This window comes from Halichoerus grypus, chromosome 14, assembly GCF_964656455.1.
Source record: "Halichoerus grypus chromosome 14, mHalGry1.hap1.1, whole genome shotgun sequence".
NCBI classification, from domain to species: Eukaryota; Metazoa; Chordata; class Mammalia; order Carnivora; family Phocidae; genus Halichoerus; species Halichoerus grypus.
Genome location: NC_135725.1, coordinates 84273728 through 84292969, shown reverse-complemented (window position 1 = coordinate 84292969; position 19242 = coordinate 84273728). Strand labels below are relative to the sequence as shown.

Sequence of the window (19242 nt, the reverse complement as noted above, 5' to 3'; positions counted from 1 at the left end):
CCTCCTTTTCTCAAAATTATACCTCAGTACCACTCTTAGAGCTAAAAACTACTTCTTGAAACAACAGAATAATAAGGTATTAACACAGTGAAAAAATGGTTTGTAAAACTGAGAAGTAGGGGCGCCTCGGTGGCTCAGCCCTTAAGCGTCTGCCTTCGGTTCAGGTCATGATCCCAGGGCCCTGGGATCGAGCCCCGCATCGGGCTCCCTGCTCAGCGGAGAGCCTGCTTCTCCCTCTCCCACTCCCCCTGCTTGTGTTGCCTCTCTCGCTGTGTCTCTGTCAAATAAAATCTTTTAAAAAAATAAATAAAACTGGGACATAGATATACAGAATCAAAACATGGAAATACATATAGTTGACCCATGAACAATGTGGGGGTTAGAGGCACTGACCCCCTGTGCAGTGGAAAATCCATGCATAACTTTTCACTCCCTAAATACTTAACTACTAATAGCCTACTGTTGACCAGAAGCTTTACAGATAGGGGCGCCTGGGTGGCTCAGTCGTTAAGCAGCTGCCTTCAGCTCAGGTCATGATCCCAGGGTCCTGGGATCGAGCCCCACATCGGGCTCCCCGCTCAGCGGGAAGCCTGCTTCTCCCTCTCCCACTCCCCCTGCTTGTGTTCCTGCTCTCACTATCTCTCTGTCAAATAAATAAAATCTTGAAAAAAAAAAAAAAAGAAGAAGCCTTACAGATAACATAGTCGATTAACACATATTTTGTATACATATTATATACAGTATTCTTAGAATAAAGTAAGCTAGAGAAAAGAAAATATTGTTCAGAAAATCGTAAGAAAGAGAAAATACATTTATAGTACTCTACTGAAAAAATCCACATATAGGGGCGCCTGGGTGGCTCAGTCGTTAAGCGTCTGCCTTCGGCTCAGGTCATGATCCCAGGGTCCTGGGATCGAGTCCCACATCGGGCTCCCTGCTCCGCGGGAAGCCTGCTTCTCCCTCTCCCACTCCCCCTGCTTGTGTTCCCTCTCTCGCTGTGTGTGTCAACTAAATAAATAAAATCTTAAAAAAAAAAAAATCCACATATAAGTGGACCCACATGGGTCAAACCAGTATTCAAGGGCCAACTGTATATTAAATAATACCAGGAGAAAAGGGGAGCGACTGGCTGAATTGGTGGAGCATGTGACTCTTGATCTCAGGGTTGAGTTTGAGCCCCACGTTGGGTATAGAGATTACTCAAAATAAACTGTCTTAATCTTAGTATAATAATAATAATAATAATAGAAAAGTAGAAGGGCGCCTGGCTGGCTCAGTGGGTAGAGTGTGTGACTCTTGATCTCAGGGTCGTGAGTTCAAGCCCCACGTTGGTTGTGGAGCCTACTTAAAAAAAGGAACACAAGATAATTTACTCTTAGCAACAATAAAATGTTATTATACAAAGATACAAAATTAATTGGTGTGGTATAAAATATTAATGCTTAAGTTAAAATTCTCTATAAAAGGCTTAAGTTAATTAACAGACAAAATAAGACTCACCTTAACGTTGATTCAAACTATCTGAAAGCATACACTTTGTTGGAAATAGATTTATTTATTTATAGTTTGCACAGAATTACAGTGGTTCATAAAATTTAATGCCTCAAAACCTTTTTTTTTTTACCTGGTTATGATAAGCCGATCCAAATTAATTCTCTGTTGCTTAGCAATCCATGCTGTACGATACAACTTTTCGGCTGTCTTAAGTACATCTGCATTGAGCCTCTGAATGAGCTGTTTCTCAGAGTTCACATACAAGCGTTCCTGCTTAAGGTGATGGGCCAAAGTATGAATATCCAGCTTCACCATCTTCAGATGTGGAGAAGGTACAAAGGCTGATCACTAAGAGTAAAGAGACAGGTTTAGAAATTTTGTGTCACTTAGACTGTTTTCCAAAATCAAAAGGGATAAGAGAATACATTAAGAGGCTACATTCAGTATTCTGATTAACTCTAATTTTAAAATAATCTATATATTTTTTGCAGAAGCATTACAGGTATAGAAAAACTGGTAAATACAGATAAAAGAAAAGAAAAAAAAAGCTCCTAATAAGGCCACTGCTCGGAGACCGCCACAGTAAAAACGTGTGTATTTCTTTCAAGTCTAGTGTCTATTTATTAGCATTAGAGTTTCCTTGACTGCTCCCTTCTACACTGCAATCAATCAACTTAACCTGTTGACTCGATCTTCAAAATATATCTCCAATCTACTTCTCGCCACGTCCATCATCATCTCTCACCCAAAGGTCTATAACCACCAACTTCCTAACTGATCGCCCTGTTTCCTTTCTTGTACTACTCGAGTCTGTTCTCTACATAGCATAGAGTATCCTTTAAACTTAAGTCAGATCACCTTATCGCCTTACTAGTAACCATCCAAAGGCTTACATTACATTTAGAATGAAATCTAAAGGTCCTACAGGATCTACCCCTGGCTACTTCTCCAACCTCATCTCCTACCATTCTACCCTTGCTCACATAGCTCCAGACACACTGGCCTCCTTGCTTGAACAGGCCAAGCATGCCCCTTCCTCAAAGCCTCTTGCATTTGATGATCCCTCTGTCTGGAAGGCTGTTCCTCCAGGTATCTTTGCACGGCGAGTACTTTTACTTCACTCAGTTCTCTCTGTTTAAATGTCTATCTAGAAAGGCCTTCTCAGATAACTCCTAAAATAGAAACTGTCACTTCCTATTCCCTTTTCTGACCTTTTTTAAAAGTACTTGCCTCTGTCTAGCATTATATTACAGATACCTACTTGCATGTTCATTATGCTGAGTATGGTTCCCCCACTAAAAGGTAAGGGCCACCAAGGAGGGGTAAGGCTTGTCTGTTTTATTCACTCACAGCTGTAATTTCAGGGCTGAGCAGAGCACCTGGTTCGTAGCAAGAATTGAACAAATATTCGCCAAAGGAATCAATGAAATCACACGAATCTTATTTATCTAGTAGCTAAACAAACTGACAGAAATAGCATACATATTTTAAAGCATTATTACTTAAGCTATACCCTTGAACCTAGAATGCCTGCCAGACCACATTTTTTTTTTTTTGAGATCCAACATGACCTGAGCTGAAGGCAGATGCTTAATGACTGAGCCACCCAGGCACCCCTGTTTTTAGAAATTTTTAAACTCTCTTATTTTATTTATTTATTTTTAAAGATTTTATTTATTTATTTGACAGAAAGAGACAGCGAGAGAGGGAACACAAGCAGGGGGAGTGGGAGAGGGAGAAGCAGGCCTCCCGCTGAGCAGGGAGCCCGATGCAAGGCTCCATCCCAGGACCCTAGGATCATGACCTGAGCCGAAGGCAGATGCTTAACGACTGAACCACCCAGGCGCCCCTAACTTTCTTATTTTAATGAACTACTGAAGACTAAGAAAATTTCAGGGGCGCCTGGGTGGCTCAGCCCTTAAGCGTCTGCCTTCGGCTCAGGTCATGCTCCCAGTGTCCTGGGATTGAGCCCCACATTGGGCTCCCTGCTCAGCGGGAGGCCTGCTTCTCCCTCTCCCACTCCCTCACTTGTGTTCCCTCTCTTGCTGTCTCTCTCTCTCTGTCAAATAAACAAACAAAATCTTTAAAAAAAAAAAAAGACTAAGAAAATTTCAGATCTCACCATCTAACCTGAATCTTACTGCTTTCAAAAACCACTTTCTTGGGGCACCTGGGTGGTGTAGTCAGTTGAGCGTCCAACTCTTGGTTCTGGCTCAGGTCATGATCTCAGGGTCATGAGATGGAGCCCCGAGTCAGGCTCAGTACTCAGCTTGGAGTCTGCTTGCGACTCTCTCTCCCTCTGCACCCCCACTCGTGCTACCTCTAAAATAAATAAATCTTAAAAAAAAAAAAAAAAAAACTTTCTTATACCTTATCAATTCCCTAGCAAATTATGCAAAGCTGTTATTCCAAATCACCTGTATCATGAAGGCCCTCATACCGCTCTCCTCTCAAAAGATAAAAGTATGGGCTCCTGGTGGCTCAGTCAGTTGAGCATCCGACTCTTGATTTCAGCTCAGGTCATGATCTCGGGGTTGTGGGATCAAGCCCCGTGACAGGCTGTGCTCAGCGTGGGGGTCTGCTTGTCCCTCTCCCTCTGCTCCTCCCCCTCTCTCTCTCAAGTAAATGAAATCTTTTTTAAAAAAAATATAAGTATGTCCACTAAGATGTTGTTAAGTTAATAACAAAACCATGTGGGTACATTAAGAAAAACTGGTGACATACATATACTTATATAATTGTATTGACTCAATTTACAGAAAATTCATATACGACTTTATAGACTTCCATGTGGGAACTCTAACATCCTCTAGGGAGCTCTAAGTATACAGACTAAGAACTATTATAGTTAATGGGAACAATACTGAAATGGGCTCTTAAAGATCTGAATGTTTCATTAATTAGTTCTGTTACTTTGGGCACATAAAGATTATTCTCTGAACCTCGGATTTTTTTCACCCATAAAATGTGGACTCAATATCTACATTTATTTTACCCCTGGTACAAGCAACATATTAGGTATTAGGAATACAAAAAGGGATAAAACCTGTGTATCCTCAAGGACTTTCTAACCTAGCAGAACGAGGCAGACATGCAAGCAAATGGCTGTCCAAAAATGTTACGGGTATTATGCTAGAAGACTGTACAATGTAGACAGGGAGAGGGGGAAAAGGAGAAGGAACCTGCACCTAGTCTTAAAAGGCAAGCTGGGGAGAGGGGAGAAGATGAGTATTTGCCAGACATAAAGAGGATGGCAGGTGGGGTAGAATTCCAGATACGGGGAGTCAACCAAGCAAAGGCACAGATGTGTGTAACCAAGAGTACATTTAGAGAGCTATCCATGGCTTGCTACAGTTTGGGGGACTGTGTCTGTGTGTTCAGTGAGGGGGGGGAGGGAGGGAACGCGCATAATAAGAGATAAGGCTGCAGAGACAGACGTACAAAGAAGCCAGAGTTAAGAAACTTGGACCTTGCACTGTAGGTGATGGGAAAAGTTTTAAACAGGAAATTAACAAGATTAAATTTATATTTGGGAGCATAAACTCTGGCAGTAAGGAAAGGATGAGGAGGTGAGGATGGGACCAGAAGAAGAGAGACTAAAATTGTTGACAGGCAGGAAATGTGGTGGCAATGGAAAGAACAGGACAGGTTTGAGAAATGTTACAAGATAGAAATACAAGATTTATTAACAACAAATGGGGAAAAAAAGGTAAAAGTTTCCAACTCTGGGAACAAGGGTGGGTGTGGTATTAATTCACCACACTTGAGTATTGTATGGGGAAAACACGTTATCAACTGAAAATGGTGCCTTTACACACTTCATCTGCATAATATTCCTCTGAGATAAATGCTCTGCAGCTAAGGAAACTGAGGCTCAGGGATGTGAAGTAAGTTGCCCAGGAGCACACAAGTGAGAGATGACAGAGCCAGTACACTACTATTATTACCCTGATCTCTACAAGAATGACTCAAAAATCCTGCGGTGACTTAGGAGAATATCTTCTTTTTAAGAGACGCATGCTCAAGTATGTAAAAGTAGCGTTAGGATGTCTGCAACTTACTTCTACATGGTTCAGCAAAAAAATGAGATTTTTAAAATGCAGCAAAATATAAACAACTGTTGAATCTGGGTGGAGGGTAGATGATAACCATTATACTATCCTTCAACAATTTCAGTTATGTTAGAAATTTTTCATAATGAAAAAATAGGGAAAAATATTTTAGAAATTCTCAAACTGTGCCCTTCTTGCTGCTTTAATACAACTTAATTCAACAAATATATTACTGAGCTTGGCTGGAGCCTAGCCAGGTCCCCTAATCTCAAGGAGCTCACAGTCTAATTATAACCAAAATATTGTTCAAGATAGGACACATAAAATGTTTCCAATGACACAGCAAAATATGAACCAATTTATACAATTTAGAAATTAAAACCTTCAAATACAGCTTCACTTAAAAAAATTAACACATGAAAGTAATGCTCCACCTAGTCTAAACAAGAATTCACCTTCTAAATCCTTTAATAGTTCCAAATGTCTTCAAAGATGTTTTAAATAAATCCAGACAAACTTGTTAAGCATTTATTTCTTTCATCAAGTTCAAGAATTATTTGCTTTAATGCTTTTCTTTCTATAATAAGTTGGTCTGGGTGCTGCCAAAAAACAGGTAATAACTTAACCTACAAAATAATACTTTTAAAAACATTATTATATAAGGGTGCCTGGGTGGCTCAGTCAGTTAAGCATCTGACTTTTTTTTTTTTAAGATTGTATTTATTTATTTGACAGAGAGAGAGAGTGAGAGAGCACAAGCAGGGGGAGCAGCAGAGGGAGAGGGAGAAGCAGGCTCCCCACTGAGCAGGGAGCCTAATGAGGGGCTCGATCCCAGGACCCTGAGATCATGACCTGAGCCGAAGGCAGATGCCCAACTGACTGAGCCACCCAGGTGCCCCAAGCATCCGACTCTTGATTTCAGCTCAGGTCATGATCTCAGGATTGTGAGATCCAGCCCTGTGTCTGGCTCCATGCTGGGTGTGGAGCCTGCTTAAAATTCTTGCTCTCCCTCTCCCTCTGCCCCCCCACCCTAAAAAGTGTCAGTAGACCACTGGGTAAAATGCAAGAGATTAAAAATATAAATTAACTCTGACCTATATTTTTGTCCACAGTTTACCTAAATTAAAATCATGTTCTGAATACTTATTTTATACAACATGTAGCACATGCCAGAGTATAATGATATTATAGCTCTCTCTCTCCCCTTAGACTGTAAACACTGAGGGAAAGAATTCAACTTTGTGTCCTAACATAGCTGATGGCAGGCAGGAGCTCAAACATGTTAACTGAACTCAATTCAGGTAGCCCCAAGTCTACTGGCTCATACATTTTGAAAAAATACCCCCCCACACACAAATAATACCTAACAGGTCACTACTTAAAAACAACAGTTGCAGAAAAGGGTTTGTCTATGAAGTTGTTCTGCTCTTCTAAGGCACCACTATAACACAATAGTTACAGCTATTGGGAAATTGCTTAAATAAAATGTAGGCATAAATAACTAGAGTGGGGAGATTTTACCATACTGAAGACAACAGGAAAATACAAATATTTGCAAATATGTTAGTTTCCTGAAAAGTAACAATGACAATATCAATATCAAACTAACAATAACAATACTCATACCAAGCCACCATTTGTTTAGAACTTTATCATGCCAGGCACTGCTATTTTTTTCCTCACTGAATCCTTATAACCCTATGATGACTGTGCTCTCATTAACTTCATTTCACAGTTGAGAAAAGTGTTGACATACCTAGCAAGCAGCTACATCAAAATTCACACTGACTCAGTTCTGGTTCCAAAGCAGCCCTTCCTCTCAACCAACTAATCTAAACATTTTGTCAGTCATATCTACCTTAATTTCCAGTTCTGTTAATAATTGACTCCTTAAAGTTCCTTTTATCTATTGGTTTTTACAGAACTTCACCTGGCTTCTAGTGACATCGACTTCATCTGAGTTTACGCTCAAATATCATTTAAAATACAGGTGTCTCCAACTCTCACCTCTTGGCTGAGCTTAAATTCTTTATTTCCTCTATGATCTTTTTTTTTTAAGATTTTACTTATTTATTTATTTTGAGAGAGAGAGCATGAGCGGCGGGGGGGGGGTAGAAGGAGAGGGAAAAGCAGACTCTGCACGACACAGGGTTTGATTTCACAACACTGAGATCATGACCTGAGCCAAAATCAAAAGTTGGACGCTTAACCAACTGAGCCACCCAGGCGTCCCTCCTCTATGATCTTAGTATCAAAATAGAATCTTAGAATTGGAAAGGCTGTTAAAAGCTATCTTCTCCAATTTAATTCAAATCAACAAATATTTTCTGAATGTCTTCACTGTACCCAGGCACTAAGAGTACAGGACAGAACAAAACAGACAGCCTCTGTCCTCGCAAAGCTTAGTCAACTATGAAGCCAGGAGCAAGTAAACTACAAGTAACTACAAGTACATATATGTACACACACACACACACGCGCGCGCGCGCGCTCCACTTTTCTTTACTTTGAATGAACTGCCTTTCTCTAGGTTAAAGCCAAGCCTCACTTGTATGCTAATTTCCTCCCTTCACATCTACTTAAGAACATTACTGTGGAAATCCCAACCACCCTATCCCCCTCCCATCCACATTTCCTTCTCTACTGGATCATTCTCACCAATATATAAACATGCTATTATTTTTCATCTTAAAAAAAAAAAAACTCTCTACTTCATGTCTCCCCTTCAGCTTCCACCCCCATTTTTTCCCTCCCTTTAGAAGAAAATTCTTTGACAGAGATGTCTATAATCACTGTCTCCTGTTTCTCTCCTCTGATCCCCTCCAGAGCCCACACCAATAAGTTTTATCCTACCATTCCATCAAAACTGCTAGACTTCAATTCACCAATAATAAATAAGCACATGTGGGGTGCCTGGGTGGCACAGTCGGTTAAGTGTCTAACTCTTGGTTTTGGCTCAGGTTGGGATCTCGGGGTCGTGCGATCGAGCCCTGCATCAGGCTCCATGCTCAGTGTAGAGTCTGCTCTGCTTGAGTCTCTCTCGCCCTCTCCATCTGTCCCTCCCCCCCGTTCTCTAATAAATCTTTAAAAATATATATAAATAAATAAATAAGCACATTATTAATCCAATGATACATTATCATTCCTCCTCTTCTTGACCTAACAGAAGCATCTGACACCACTCTCCTTGAAACACTTTCTTTGACTTTGGGACGCCACACTCTCATGGTGTTCCCCTGTCTTCTCCACTCAGTCTCAGTCTCCTTTGTAATTGCCCCTCATCTCCCTGATTTCAAAACACTGGTGTACCCTACCCTAAAGCTCAGTCTTGAGAACTTTCCTTTTCCATCTACACTCAGTACTAGGCAATCTCATTCCATCTCATGGCTTAAGAACCATCAAAATGCTGGCAGCTCCCAAATTAGTATCTCTAGACTTTACGTTTCCCCTGAATGCCAGATCCAAATTTGCAACTACCTACTCAACATCTTTTCATCTTTGATGTCTGTATCCTGTCTTTCCAGCAAAAATGACAGGTCCCTTCAAAGGCTGAGAGCATCTTTTAGATGGATGTATCCCTAGCCCCCAATACCATGAGCACACTCAAGAAGCGCTCATATATATTTGCTAATTGCATTGTTACAAGTTGCTCTAAGAAAAAGAACATAAGTAAAATAAAAGATTGTAAATTAACATTAGGCATTAACATATCTAACAACAAACAGAATTTTATCCTGAAATTTGCACGCATTTTCCAAGTGAGCTCATTTCTTTTTATAGCAAAAAATTAGACTATGAAAATCTGTAACTTCAGTTCCACTTACCACATTTTCTACAAAAATAAAATTCATTATATACCATGCACGTTAAATCAAATTTTAAGCTTTTCAATTCATGTTATGAAAACATATCAGTGAGAGAACAGTGGGAAGATTTTAGTTGAAGCAGTAAAGCACAATGGGTTTCTGTATCCTTCCACAATGGTAACAGAGCAGGGCCTGGCAAACTACAGCCTGTGGCCAAATTCAGCTAGGGGCCTGATTCTATAAATAAAGTTTTATTGGAACAGAGCCATGTCCATTTGTTTGCATATAATCTATGGCTGTTTTCTTGCTACAATGGCAGAGCTGAATAGTTGCCAGAGTCCTCCAGAGTCCATATGGCCCACAAAGCCTAAAATAGTTACTATCTGGCCCTTTACAGAAAAAGTCTGCCAATTCCTGATAAGTAAGCATACCTATTCTGATGCAGAGCATGGAGAGGAAGAACAGCCTGAAATGTGCAAACTAGGAAATATGCTCCAAGGAGGATACACATATTACAAATGTTAGCAACTATGCCTGAATGAACTCCTATGATTCAAGAGAAGGACTCTATACTAGGAAAAAAATTATTTCAAATGTTTTTTGGAATGAGAATCATGTTTCATGTTTTCCCTGTTGAAAATTCTAATTAAAGGGATCCCAAGTTAATGATAGGTATCTAATGGTTCTATACTTTAACAGCTAGACTTCAAGTAAACAAACTAATCATCTCTTTGTTAATCTAATAAATTCAGGAATAACTTTATGAGACAGCCCATATTATATAAGACCACCTGCTCCTTTCTCATTTTAGAGACTATGTCAAACAACATAGCAAAAAGGATAACAAAACTGGGGTCAGAAGATCTGAGGCATTTAAGACTGGGCTTTACACCTACCGGCAGTGTGACCTACTGGAAACTTAGTCATTTCACTTAAGTTTCTGTTTCCTCATCTCCAAAACTGGAGTGTCCCTGTCCCTCTCATGTGCTAAGCTGTACAGTTCATATGAGATGACTGGAAAGTGTAAATGACTACACAATGTAAGACATCATTCTTCTTGTTAATTAAAAGGTGATGTCTATCATTTCAAGGGGACACAGCTCCATGTCCATCGCATAAGAGAACTGACCAAAATGAACCTTTCCATGAAAGTAAGTGGGAAGTATTAAAGTCTTAACAGGTTAGACTACTTGCTAAGATTGTGGAACCTACACTTGTAAAAGGCTTATTAAAACTGAAAGTAAAGGCCACAATCTTCAGCCTAAGCATTTTTAGTAACATAAATGCCACATGCAAGTATGGCTTTGAAATTTGAGAACAAAGCATGTTTGCAAATATGTTAATGTGCCTAATTTAAGATGATCTAATTAAAAATTACAGAGACGGGGCACCTGGGGGGCTCAGTCGTTAAGCGTCTGCCTTCGGCTCAGGTCATGATCCCACGGTCCTGGGATCGAGCCCCACATCAGGCTCTCTGCTCAGCGGGAAGCCTGCTTCTCCCTCTCCCACTCCCCCTGCTTGTGTTTCCTCTCTCGCTGTCTCTCTCTCCCTGTCAAATAAATAAAATCTTAAAAAAAAAAAAAAAATTACAGAGATAATGACAATTAAATATAATATGGGATCCTGGAACAGAAAAAGGACATCAGGTGAAAACTAAGGAAATTGAACTTTAGTTAACAATGATGTGTCAACAGTGGTTCGCTAATTGTAACAAATATGCCATGTTAATGTAAGATGTTAGGAACAGGGGCAACTTAGTGCCGGGTATAGAGGAACTCCTTGTATTATCCTCTCAATTTTTCTGTAAATCTTAAACTGTTCTAAAAAAAATAAAGCGTATTTTTTTTTTAATTACACAAGTAATACACTTCTAAGTCCACGGATTCAATTTAGCAAATTTTTTTTTCAGTAAAAAAAAGTATACTAACTTAGGAAAACATGTGAACACCGTAATTTATCACAATCTTCAACAACCACCATCTAGAAAAAGGATTACCAGCTACCACATGATGTTCCAGGATCCATTAACAGCTGGTAACACATTTTAGTGTTCATTTTTTTTTTTTTAAGATTTTATTTTTAAGTAATCTCTACACCCAATGTGTGGCTTGAACTTACAACCCCGAGATCAAGAGTTGCATGCTCTTCCAACGGAGCCAACCGGGTGCCCCAACACAGTTATCACACTGAAAACATTTTCTCTCTTGGTTTACTATGATCAGAAATGAAATACAGATGCTTCATAACAAAATTTCCACAGGCACATTACATTTTGCACTAATTCCTGGTCAAGTGAAGCAAGGCAAACATACTTCCTAGCCAGAATTGTTTAAGAAAAGTGTTTTTACATTAATATCCATTTAATAGCAAACTTTCTTAAAAGGCATTATAAATAGTAATGGCTGAACTTGAACAGAATTTTAATTGACTGGTGGTAGTAAAATATATCGGTGTTTAGGAAATAAAAAGAATAGTAACTGGGATGACTGGGTGGCTCAGTTGGTTAAGTGTTTGCCTTCGGTTCAGGTCATGATCCCAGGGTCCTGGGATTGAGTCCCACTGCTCAGCGGGGAGCCTGCTTCTCCCTCTCCCTGCTGCTCCCCTTGCTTGTGCACTCTCTCTCTCTGACAAATAAATCAATAAAATCTTAAAACAGCAACAACAACAACTACCACATATTTCAGGCTTGTCATGAACTAGGCACCAATCAGGGGCTTTAACATAGATATTCTCCTCTAATTTGCGTAACACCCCTGAAAGGCAGGTAGGTATTCTTATCGACATTTTACAGGTGAGGAAACTGAGGAAATTAAATAATCTGCCCAAGGTCAAGTTAGTAACTGGCAAAGCTGAGAGTAGAATCCAGGTACATGTGGCTCACCGAGCTTTTACTACTATGCCATCTGTGAGTGCATAATTCACAGTCAAGGCCACTTTTAATCACCCCAATCTTCGGACAACTGTTAATATGCGAGTCAGTATTTGGACAAGTCCCCCTTTCTTTGAAAGTTTCAAACTGTCTGACAAAGTCAGATTTAGTTGGATTTCGAGACTAAATAAATAATATATTCCCTCAAATTCTACGAAAGAAATGATATATGAAAGTTTAGAAAAAGTTACTAGATATTGAGGAGGGCACGTTCTGCATGGAGCACTGGGTGTTATGCACAAACAATGAATCATGGAACACTATATCTAAAACTAATGATGTAATGTATGGGGATTAACATAACAATAAAAAAATTTAAAAAAAAAGAAAAAAGAAAAAGTTACTAGAGATTAATTCCTTAAATCCCTCTTTTTACATCTTCTAACTCATCTCCCACCATTTCCTCACTTCCCCAAAAGTAGCTGTTACTGCCATACTATATCCTAAAGTCTCCAACATGAGCAGATACTATTATATAGGCCCCAAAAGGCCCACAGCCTCCTTATGTTCAAATGAACTCAGGTTTATCCTTCAAGGCCCAGTCCCCGAATCTCTTCCCTCTGTGAAGCTCTGGGGGAACTACTCCCACCAACAGAGTGCATCCCTTCCTCCTTAATGACACTAAACAACAATGAACCACGAAGTAGGAAAGTTACTCCATTTTCTTTTTCTTTTTCTAAGTAGGCTCCATGCCCAGCGTGGAGCCCAACGTGCAGCCTCAACTCATGACCCTGAAATCAAGACCTGAGCTGAGATCAAGAGTAGGATACTTAACTGACTGAGCCACTCAAATACCCCAAAAGTTACCCCATCTTCAAGTCTCTTTCAGTCCTTCTATTTACATCATGGAGAAAATCTAAGCAAGGTGCCAATTTGTCTTCAACACTTCTCTACCACTTTGCTAATCTCTCCTTTTAATTAAAGGATAGCAGGCCTCAAACCCAGCACCTTTTCTTTATTTTTAATTTTTATTTATTTCAAGAGACAGAGACAGAGTGCAAGCAGGGGTGGGGCAGAGGGAGAGAGAGAGAGAATCTTAAGCAGGCTCCACGTTCAGCACGAATCCCACGAGGGGCTTGATCTCAAGACCCTGAGACCATGACCTGAGCGGAGACCATGACCTGAACCGAAACCAAGAGCTGGACGCCTAACTGACTGAGCCACCCAGGCGCCCCAAACCCAGGACCTCCTGCAAATAGTAGCTAGCTAGGTTTCATAACATTGTTTTGTTTTTATTATATTTAAGTTGCTTTTTATTTAGAATATAAAGTATTATTAGCCTTTCATTATGTAATAACATAAAACTTTTTTTTTAAGATTTTTATTTATTTGACAGGGAGCTGGAGAGAGAGCAGGAGAGAAAGCACAAGCAGGGGGAGCTGCAGACTCCCCGCTGAGCAGGGAGCCCAACACAGGGCTCGATCCCAGGACCTGGGGATCATGACCTGAGCCGAAGGCAGACGCTTAACCAACTGAGCCATCCAGGCGCCCCAACATAAAGCTTCTTGAAAAATATTTTTAAATTTTGTCCACAAAAAAAGACAAATAAATAATAGTACAAGTAGGATGCAGATTTGGGAAAAATTATGATGTTACTCAAGGATTAAGCATGGGAAACATTTTTAGATACTGATGCCTACACCCTGACAGAACTGCCAGTTACTTTTTTTCTTGTTCATTATATAGGTACTTCCAGTGCTTACATAATATATTTTTTTCTTTTTTTAGTGCTTACATAATATTCGTATGAACCTGATATGGCAAAAAAGGACATGACTGCCAATTTTTAATGACATACCTGCCACAATGTTAGCTCCTATATTTTATCAATCAAATATTTTAAGTTTGAGGATTTAACTACCCACCACTTTTCAGGAATCTAACCAATCCATACAAGAGATAGACATCCCTTGCAAATATTTTTTATAAATATAAATTACCATCTTGAATTACAAGGATTTGTCTACATGACAAAGTCTACATGTGTACATGTCTACGAGACTTAACCTCCTTCAGTGCAGCAATAGTTTATTACTCATTTTATAATGTTTTGTTAAATTATATGACCTAAAAATCGTCAGGTATTAAAAATAATGAACTCATTTATTTCCAAAAAATGGACAGACAAGCACAGTAAGCTTAACACACTTCCTTCACTCATTCATTCAACAAATGTTTGTTAAACATCTACAGTGTGCTAGGCACTGATGAACAAGATGGGTAAGGTCTGCCCTTAAGGGGCCCATGTTTTCACACTGTACGTGATAATAACAATTCTGAACGGTTTTCACAGATCAGATTTCTATATACCCTCTATTTAGAATCCTTCGCCCACTCTTGTCATTGGCCAGTTAAATCTCACTTAGGCATCAGAGCCCAGCTGAAACCAAGGAACCTTTCCTAGCCATTCTCATACTTTCTCATTTGGGCTCATCTCTATCACAGTATTTTATACTGTTAGCAACAAAATGTTGTTTTCTCAACAAAACTCCAAGTTACCTGAAGTAGGGAGATAGTCATCTTGGTATCCCCACTGCTTAGCAGACAGACTGGTGTTTAGCAGGTACTGATTTAATGTCTGCATTTATAAAAAGTTAATAAAGGACTGAATGATGACGAGCAGTGTGCTAATTAGGACTCAGCCAAGCGACTTCTAACCAGTTCCAAAATAATTAAAGAACAGTAACTAAATTTAAGTTGAAAATATCTACTATATTTCTAATAAGCATACTTGAAATAATTATTAATGTACTAAAAAAGATACTTCCTCACAATTAAGAAATAACTATCGGGGCACCTGGGTGGCTCAGTCATTAAGCGTCTGCCCTCAGCTCAGATCATGATCCCAGGGTCCTGGGATCGAGCCCCACATCGGGCTCCCAGCTCCGCGGGAAGCCTGCTTCTCCCTCTCCCACTCCCCCTGCTTGTGTTCCCTCTCTCGCTGTGTCTCTCTCTGTCAAATAAATAAATAAAATCTTTAAAAAAAAATTTTTTTTAAATATATAACTATCAATAAGGGGAAAAAAAGGAAACAATGATACTCTAATATCTTCAGTTGGTATATTTGAAACAATACTAAACCATCGTAGGAAAAAAAACAGACTTAGTACCAACTCTTCCTGGCACAAGAACAAGGAACCAAAAGGCACCCTACTTGGAAGAGGCAAGTAATATAAAGCCAGAGAGTATTTACATCTCAAGTTAACACTACACCAGACTTCTTGTTATGACACCAAAATTCTAGACCCTACCAAAGTAAATAAAATCCAAATAGATGTAGATTTTTACCCCCAATACACTACTAATTTTCCAGAACTAAAGAAGACAGACCCCAAAAATAATGAAATTCATGCATACCCAATAGCCTGTGGGTTAAGCTTGGATTTTATTATACAACTAAACTGAGAGAATATCAAAACCTGGACAGTAAAAGAAAAAAAAAACCTGGACAGCAAATATGCATTACTTCGTAAATACTAATGTATCTTCACCTGTTTCAGTTCAAAAATCTTGACTTTTTAAAATCTTACTTGAAACCATTACTAATGTAACTGGCAGTATTAAACAAGATTGAGTTTGAAAGACACTAAGTGAGTTATGGCACACTTCTGCCATCAAATACTACACAATGATTAAGGAGACAGAGGTACACAGAAAGTTGTCCATCATCTACCATTACATGCAAAAAGCACAGCGCAGGACAATACACATGGTAAGACCCCAGAGGCAGCTAAAACACATCACTTGAGCAAGACTACCTGGACTCAAATCTCAGCTCTGCCACTCACTAGCTGTGCAATCTTTGGTAATTACTTCTCCTTGCCTCACTTTTTTCATCTGCAAATGGATATAAAATAGAATCTAATTCATAAGGTATGTTCACAGGGCTGTGAATATTTAACAAGTTAATATACCTAGGGGCGCCTGGGTGGCTCAGTTGGTTAAATGGCCAACTCTTGATTTTGGCTTAGGTCATGATCGCAGGGATGTGAGATCGAGCCCTATGTCAGGCTCCGCGCTGGGCATGGAACATGCTTAGAATTCTCTCTCAGCTTTTCCCTCTGTCCCTCCCCCCTCAAAACAACAACAACAACAACAACAAGTTAATATATGTAAAGCACTATGCAAGCACAAGCGTTAACTATAATTTCTGGGAAAAAAACCAACACAAAACCCAAGATGTATAGTATGTGCATGTATATGTGGGGAAGAAAAGCTTTCATTTTTTGCATTTTTTTAAAGTTTATATTTATTTTTTTTAGTAATCTCTATACCCAACATGGGGCTCAAACTCAGAACCCTGTGATAAAGAGTCACATGCTCTTCTGACTGAGCGAGCCAGGCACCCCTTTTCTGCATTGTTTTTAGGTTTTGTTTTGTTTTTTTAATTATTATATGTTATGTTAATCACCATACATTACATCCTTAGTTTTTGATGTAGTGTTCCATGATTCGTTGTTTGCGTATAACACCCAGTGCTCCAGTTTTTTGTTTTTTGTTTTTAAGATTTATTTATTTTAGAGACAGAGCGCGGACATGAGCAAGTGGGGGGCAGGGGCAGAGGGAGAGAGAATCCCAAGTCGACAGAACCCAATGCAGGGCTTGATCCCACAACCCCAAGATCACAAGCTGAGCCAAAACTGAGTTGGACGCTTAACTGACTGTGCCACTCAGGTGCCCCTTAAGTTTTTGGGGGTTTTTTTTGCTTTTTTTTTTTTTTTAAGATTTTATTTATTTGAGAGAGAGAGCACGCGCGCACATGAGCAGGGGGGAGGGGCAGATAGAGAGGGAGAAACAGACTCCCCTCTGAGCAGAGAGCCCAATGCGGGGCTCATTCCCAGGACCCTGAGATCATGACCTGGGCTGAAGGCAGACGCTTAACCAACTGAGCCACCCAGGCACCCAGCTGTTGTTGTTGTTTTAAATAAAGAACATTACTTTAGTAATTTTAAAAAATGAGAACATAATAAAAACTCGGCACTAAGACCCCCCCTGCTGAAAGATTTGCTAGTGCAATTACTTAAACACTCAGGACCAGACAAATTCTGTGAATAATTATATATTAAAACTGTGAAAGTTTTCAAGTGCAACAAAAAGGACAGTACTTCTGGACACAGTTCAACAATAACAAGCTACACACCAATAAGCAGAACTACAACGGCTTTAAAATTACGTCCTTTGATTTCCCAGAAGCAATAAATTATACAAAAATATGTACCCAATCTAGAAATGGGTATCAGGAACTTTCACAATTAGATAAATCTCCATTAATTTTATTAGTCTGAAATTAAATACCACCAAATCTAATTTCCTCTTATTCAACAATCTCTAATGACAACTCACTAAGACATATATAAATCTGGAGTTCAAGATAAACCAAATGATTTTTTAAAAACCTAAAATCCTTAGAACCCTTTGAGAATTTCTGAGAGGAAGATTTCACCACCTCACATGCTTTCAGGAAGCTTCGGTCCCTTGGATAAACATAGCTTCCTCCATAAATACAGCGAGTGTATGAAACCACCAGAGAGCAGAGCAGAAAGAGAACTTGAAGCTTCAGCTGCATTTCTGCTGAGCTGTAATACTGGTAAAGCCTGTTTCAAGATCCAAGATCCACCCTAAAAATTAAGGAAGGTATATGAACAGCAGGCTGTCATGTTCATTTTATCACATTTACCAGAATGGTATCTCATAAAATTATAAATATTATCAAGCTTCAAGAAGCATTATTATCATTGAAGGAAACTCCTTTATTTATAAATAAATAAATAAATAGCAAATAAATCTAATTAGTTTAAATAGCTTTTCAAAAAGAACCAATCATTAAGATGCCTCCATAGAATTACGAAATTCCTAATTTTAACTAGTTTACATAATGCCTACAAAAAAAGAAAGAACTCAAAAATGCTAGTTATCATTATCATTAATGATGGAACAGAAACTTACTTATAAGGAGGCTTAACAGGTCACTTTTCACAGAATCCAAGTTGGCCCATCACAACCTTGAATAGTCAGATATTAATAAACACTTGGTTTTAGAGGACTCAAAGACTCCTTGGGTTCTAAAGGAGGTACTAAAGATGAAATAATTCTGCAAAAAGAATTCACCTAGTCTTTCCTAAGCTTTTCAATACAGAAATCTGTATTTGTAAACTTTTTGCAATTCTGCCTTGTGACTTTTAGACCTAATGTATTTTTGTCAGGTAGTCATGATTTACAAATAATGGAAGTAAAATCAATAGATGGGGTCAGAGTTTTGCATTAGAAAATGAAAGGAGACAGTTTAGAGTGGGTTAAAAATAGATGCGTTTAGGGGCACCTGGGTGGCTCAGTCGGCTAAGTGTCTGCCTTCAGCTCAAGTCATGATCCCAGGGGCCTGGGATCAAGCCCTGCACTGGGCTCTCTGCTCAGTGGGGAGTCTGCTTCTCCCTTTCTCTCTCCCTCTGCCTCTCCCCCTGCTCATGCGCATTCTCTCTCTCTCTCCCAAATAAATAAAATCTTAAAAAACAAAAGATGAGTTTAGCCTAAGTCCTAAAAACTTTAAAAATACATGTATTTGGATAAAATTAAGACTGCTTAGGAAGATAATTTGACTCTGATTCTGTAAAAAGAGAAATAGGCTAATATCCCTTGATTAATTCTTTTGTCCTTTAAATTTTCCAGTTTTAATCCTTTCAAAGATTCACATAAAATAAACTGGAAACATAAATTAGTAAGTAAAAAAATAAGGAAGAACTAAACATGTTTGACGACACGCTTCCCACTAGGGTCTAGCGTGGGTGTACTGGCATTATAAGGGAGCAAGACCAAGCAAGCATCTTTTCGGACAGAAAGATTAATGAGCAGACATCTTGCCTGCTTTTACAGTTACAACAGTAGACTTAAAGCCTTATATTTTAAAAACAGCATACAAAAAAATATACAAAGATAATTTTGGCTTTATATATATACACATATATAT

At 39.1% G+C, this 19242-nt stretch overlaps 1 protein-coding gene across 11 annotated transcripts in view; it reads right to left on the bottom strand.

The window, feature by feature from the left end:
• GAPVD1 (GTPase activating protein and VPS9 domains 1) overlaps window positions 1-19242 on the bottom strand; it is a 77665-nt gene that overhangs the window by 49390 nt on the left and 9033 nt on the right. For 10 of the 11 annotated variants that reach the window (XR_013443845.1, XM_036112907.2, XM_078061757.1 and 7 more), the window contains one exon: window positions 1625-1842. Coding sequence is in view for 10 of the 11 variants with exons in the window: in XM_036112907.2 (XP_035968800.1) it covers window positions 1625-1809 (185 nt within the window). In the remaining variant the exon portion in view is untranslated. Of the gene's footprint in view, window positions 1-1624; window positions 1843-17727; window positions 17900-19242 lie in introns of all 11 variants that reach the window. The other variant, XM_078061754.1, reaches the window with a different exon arrangement.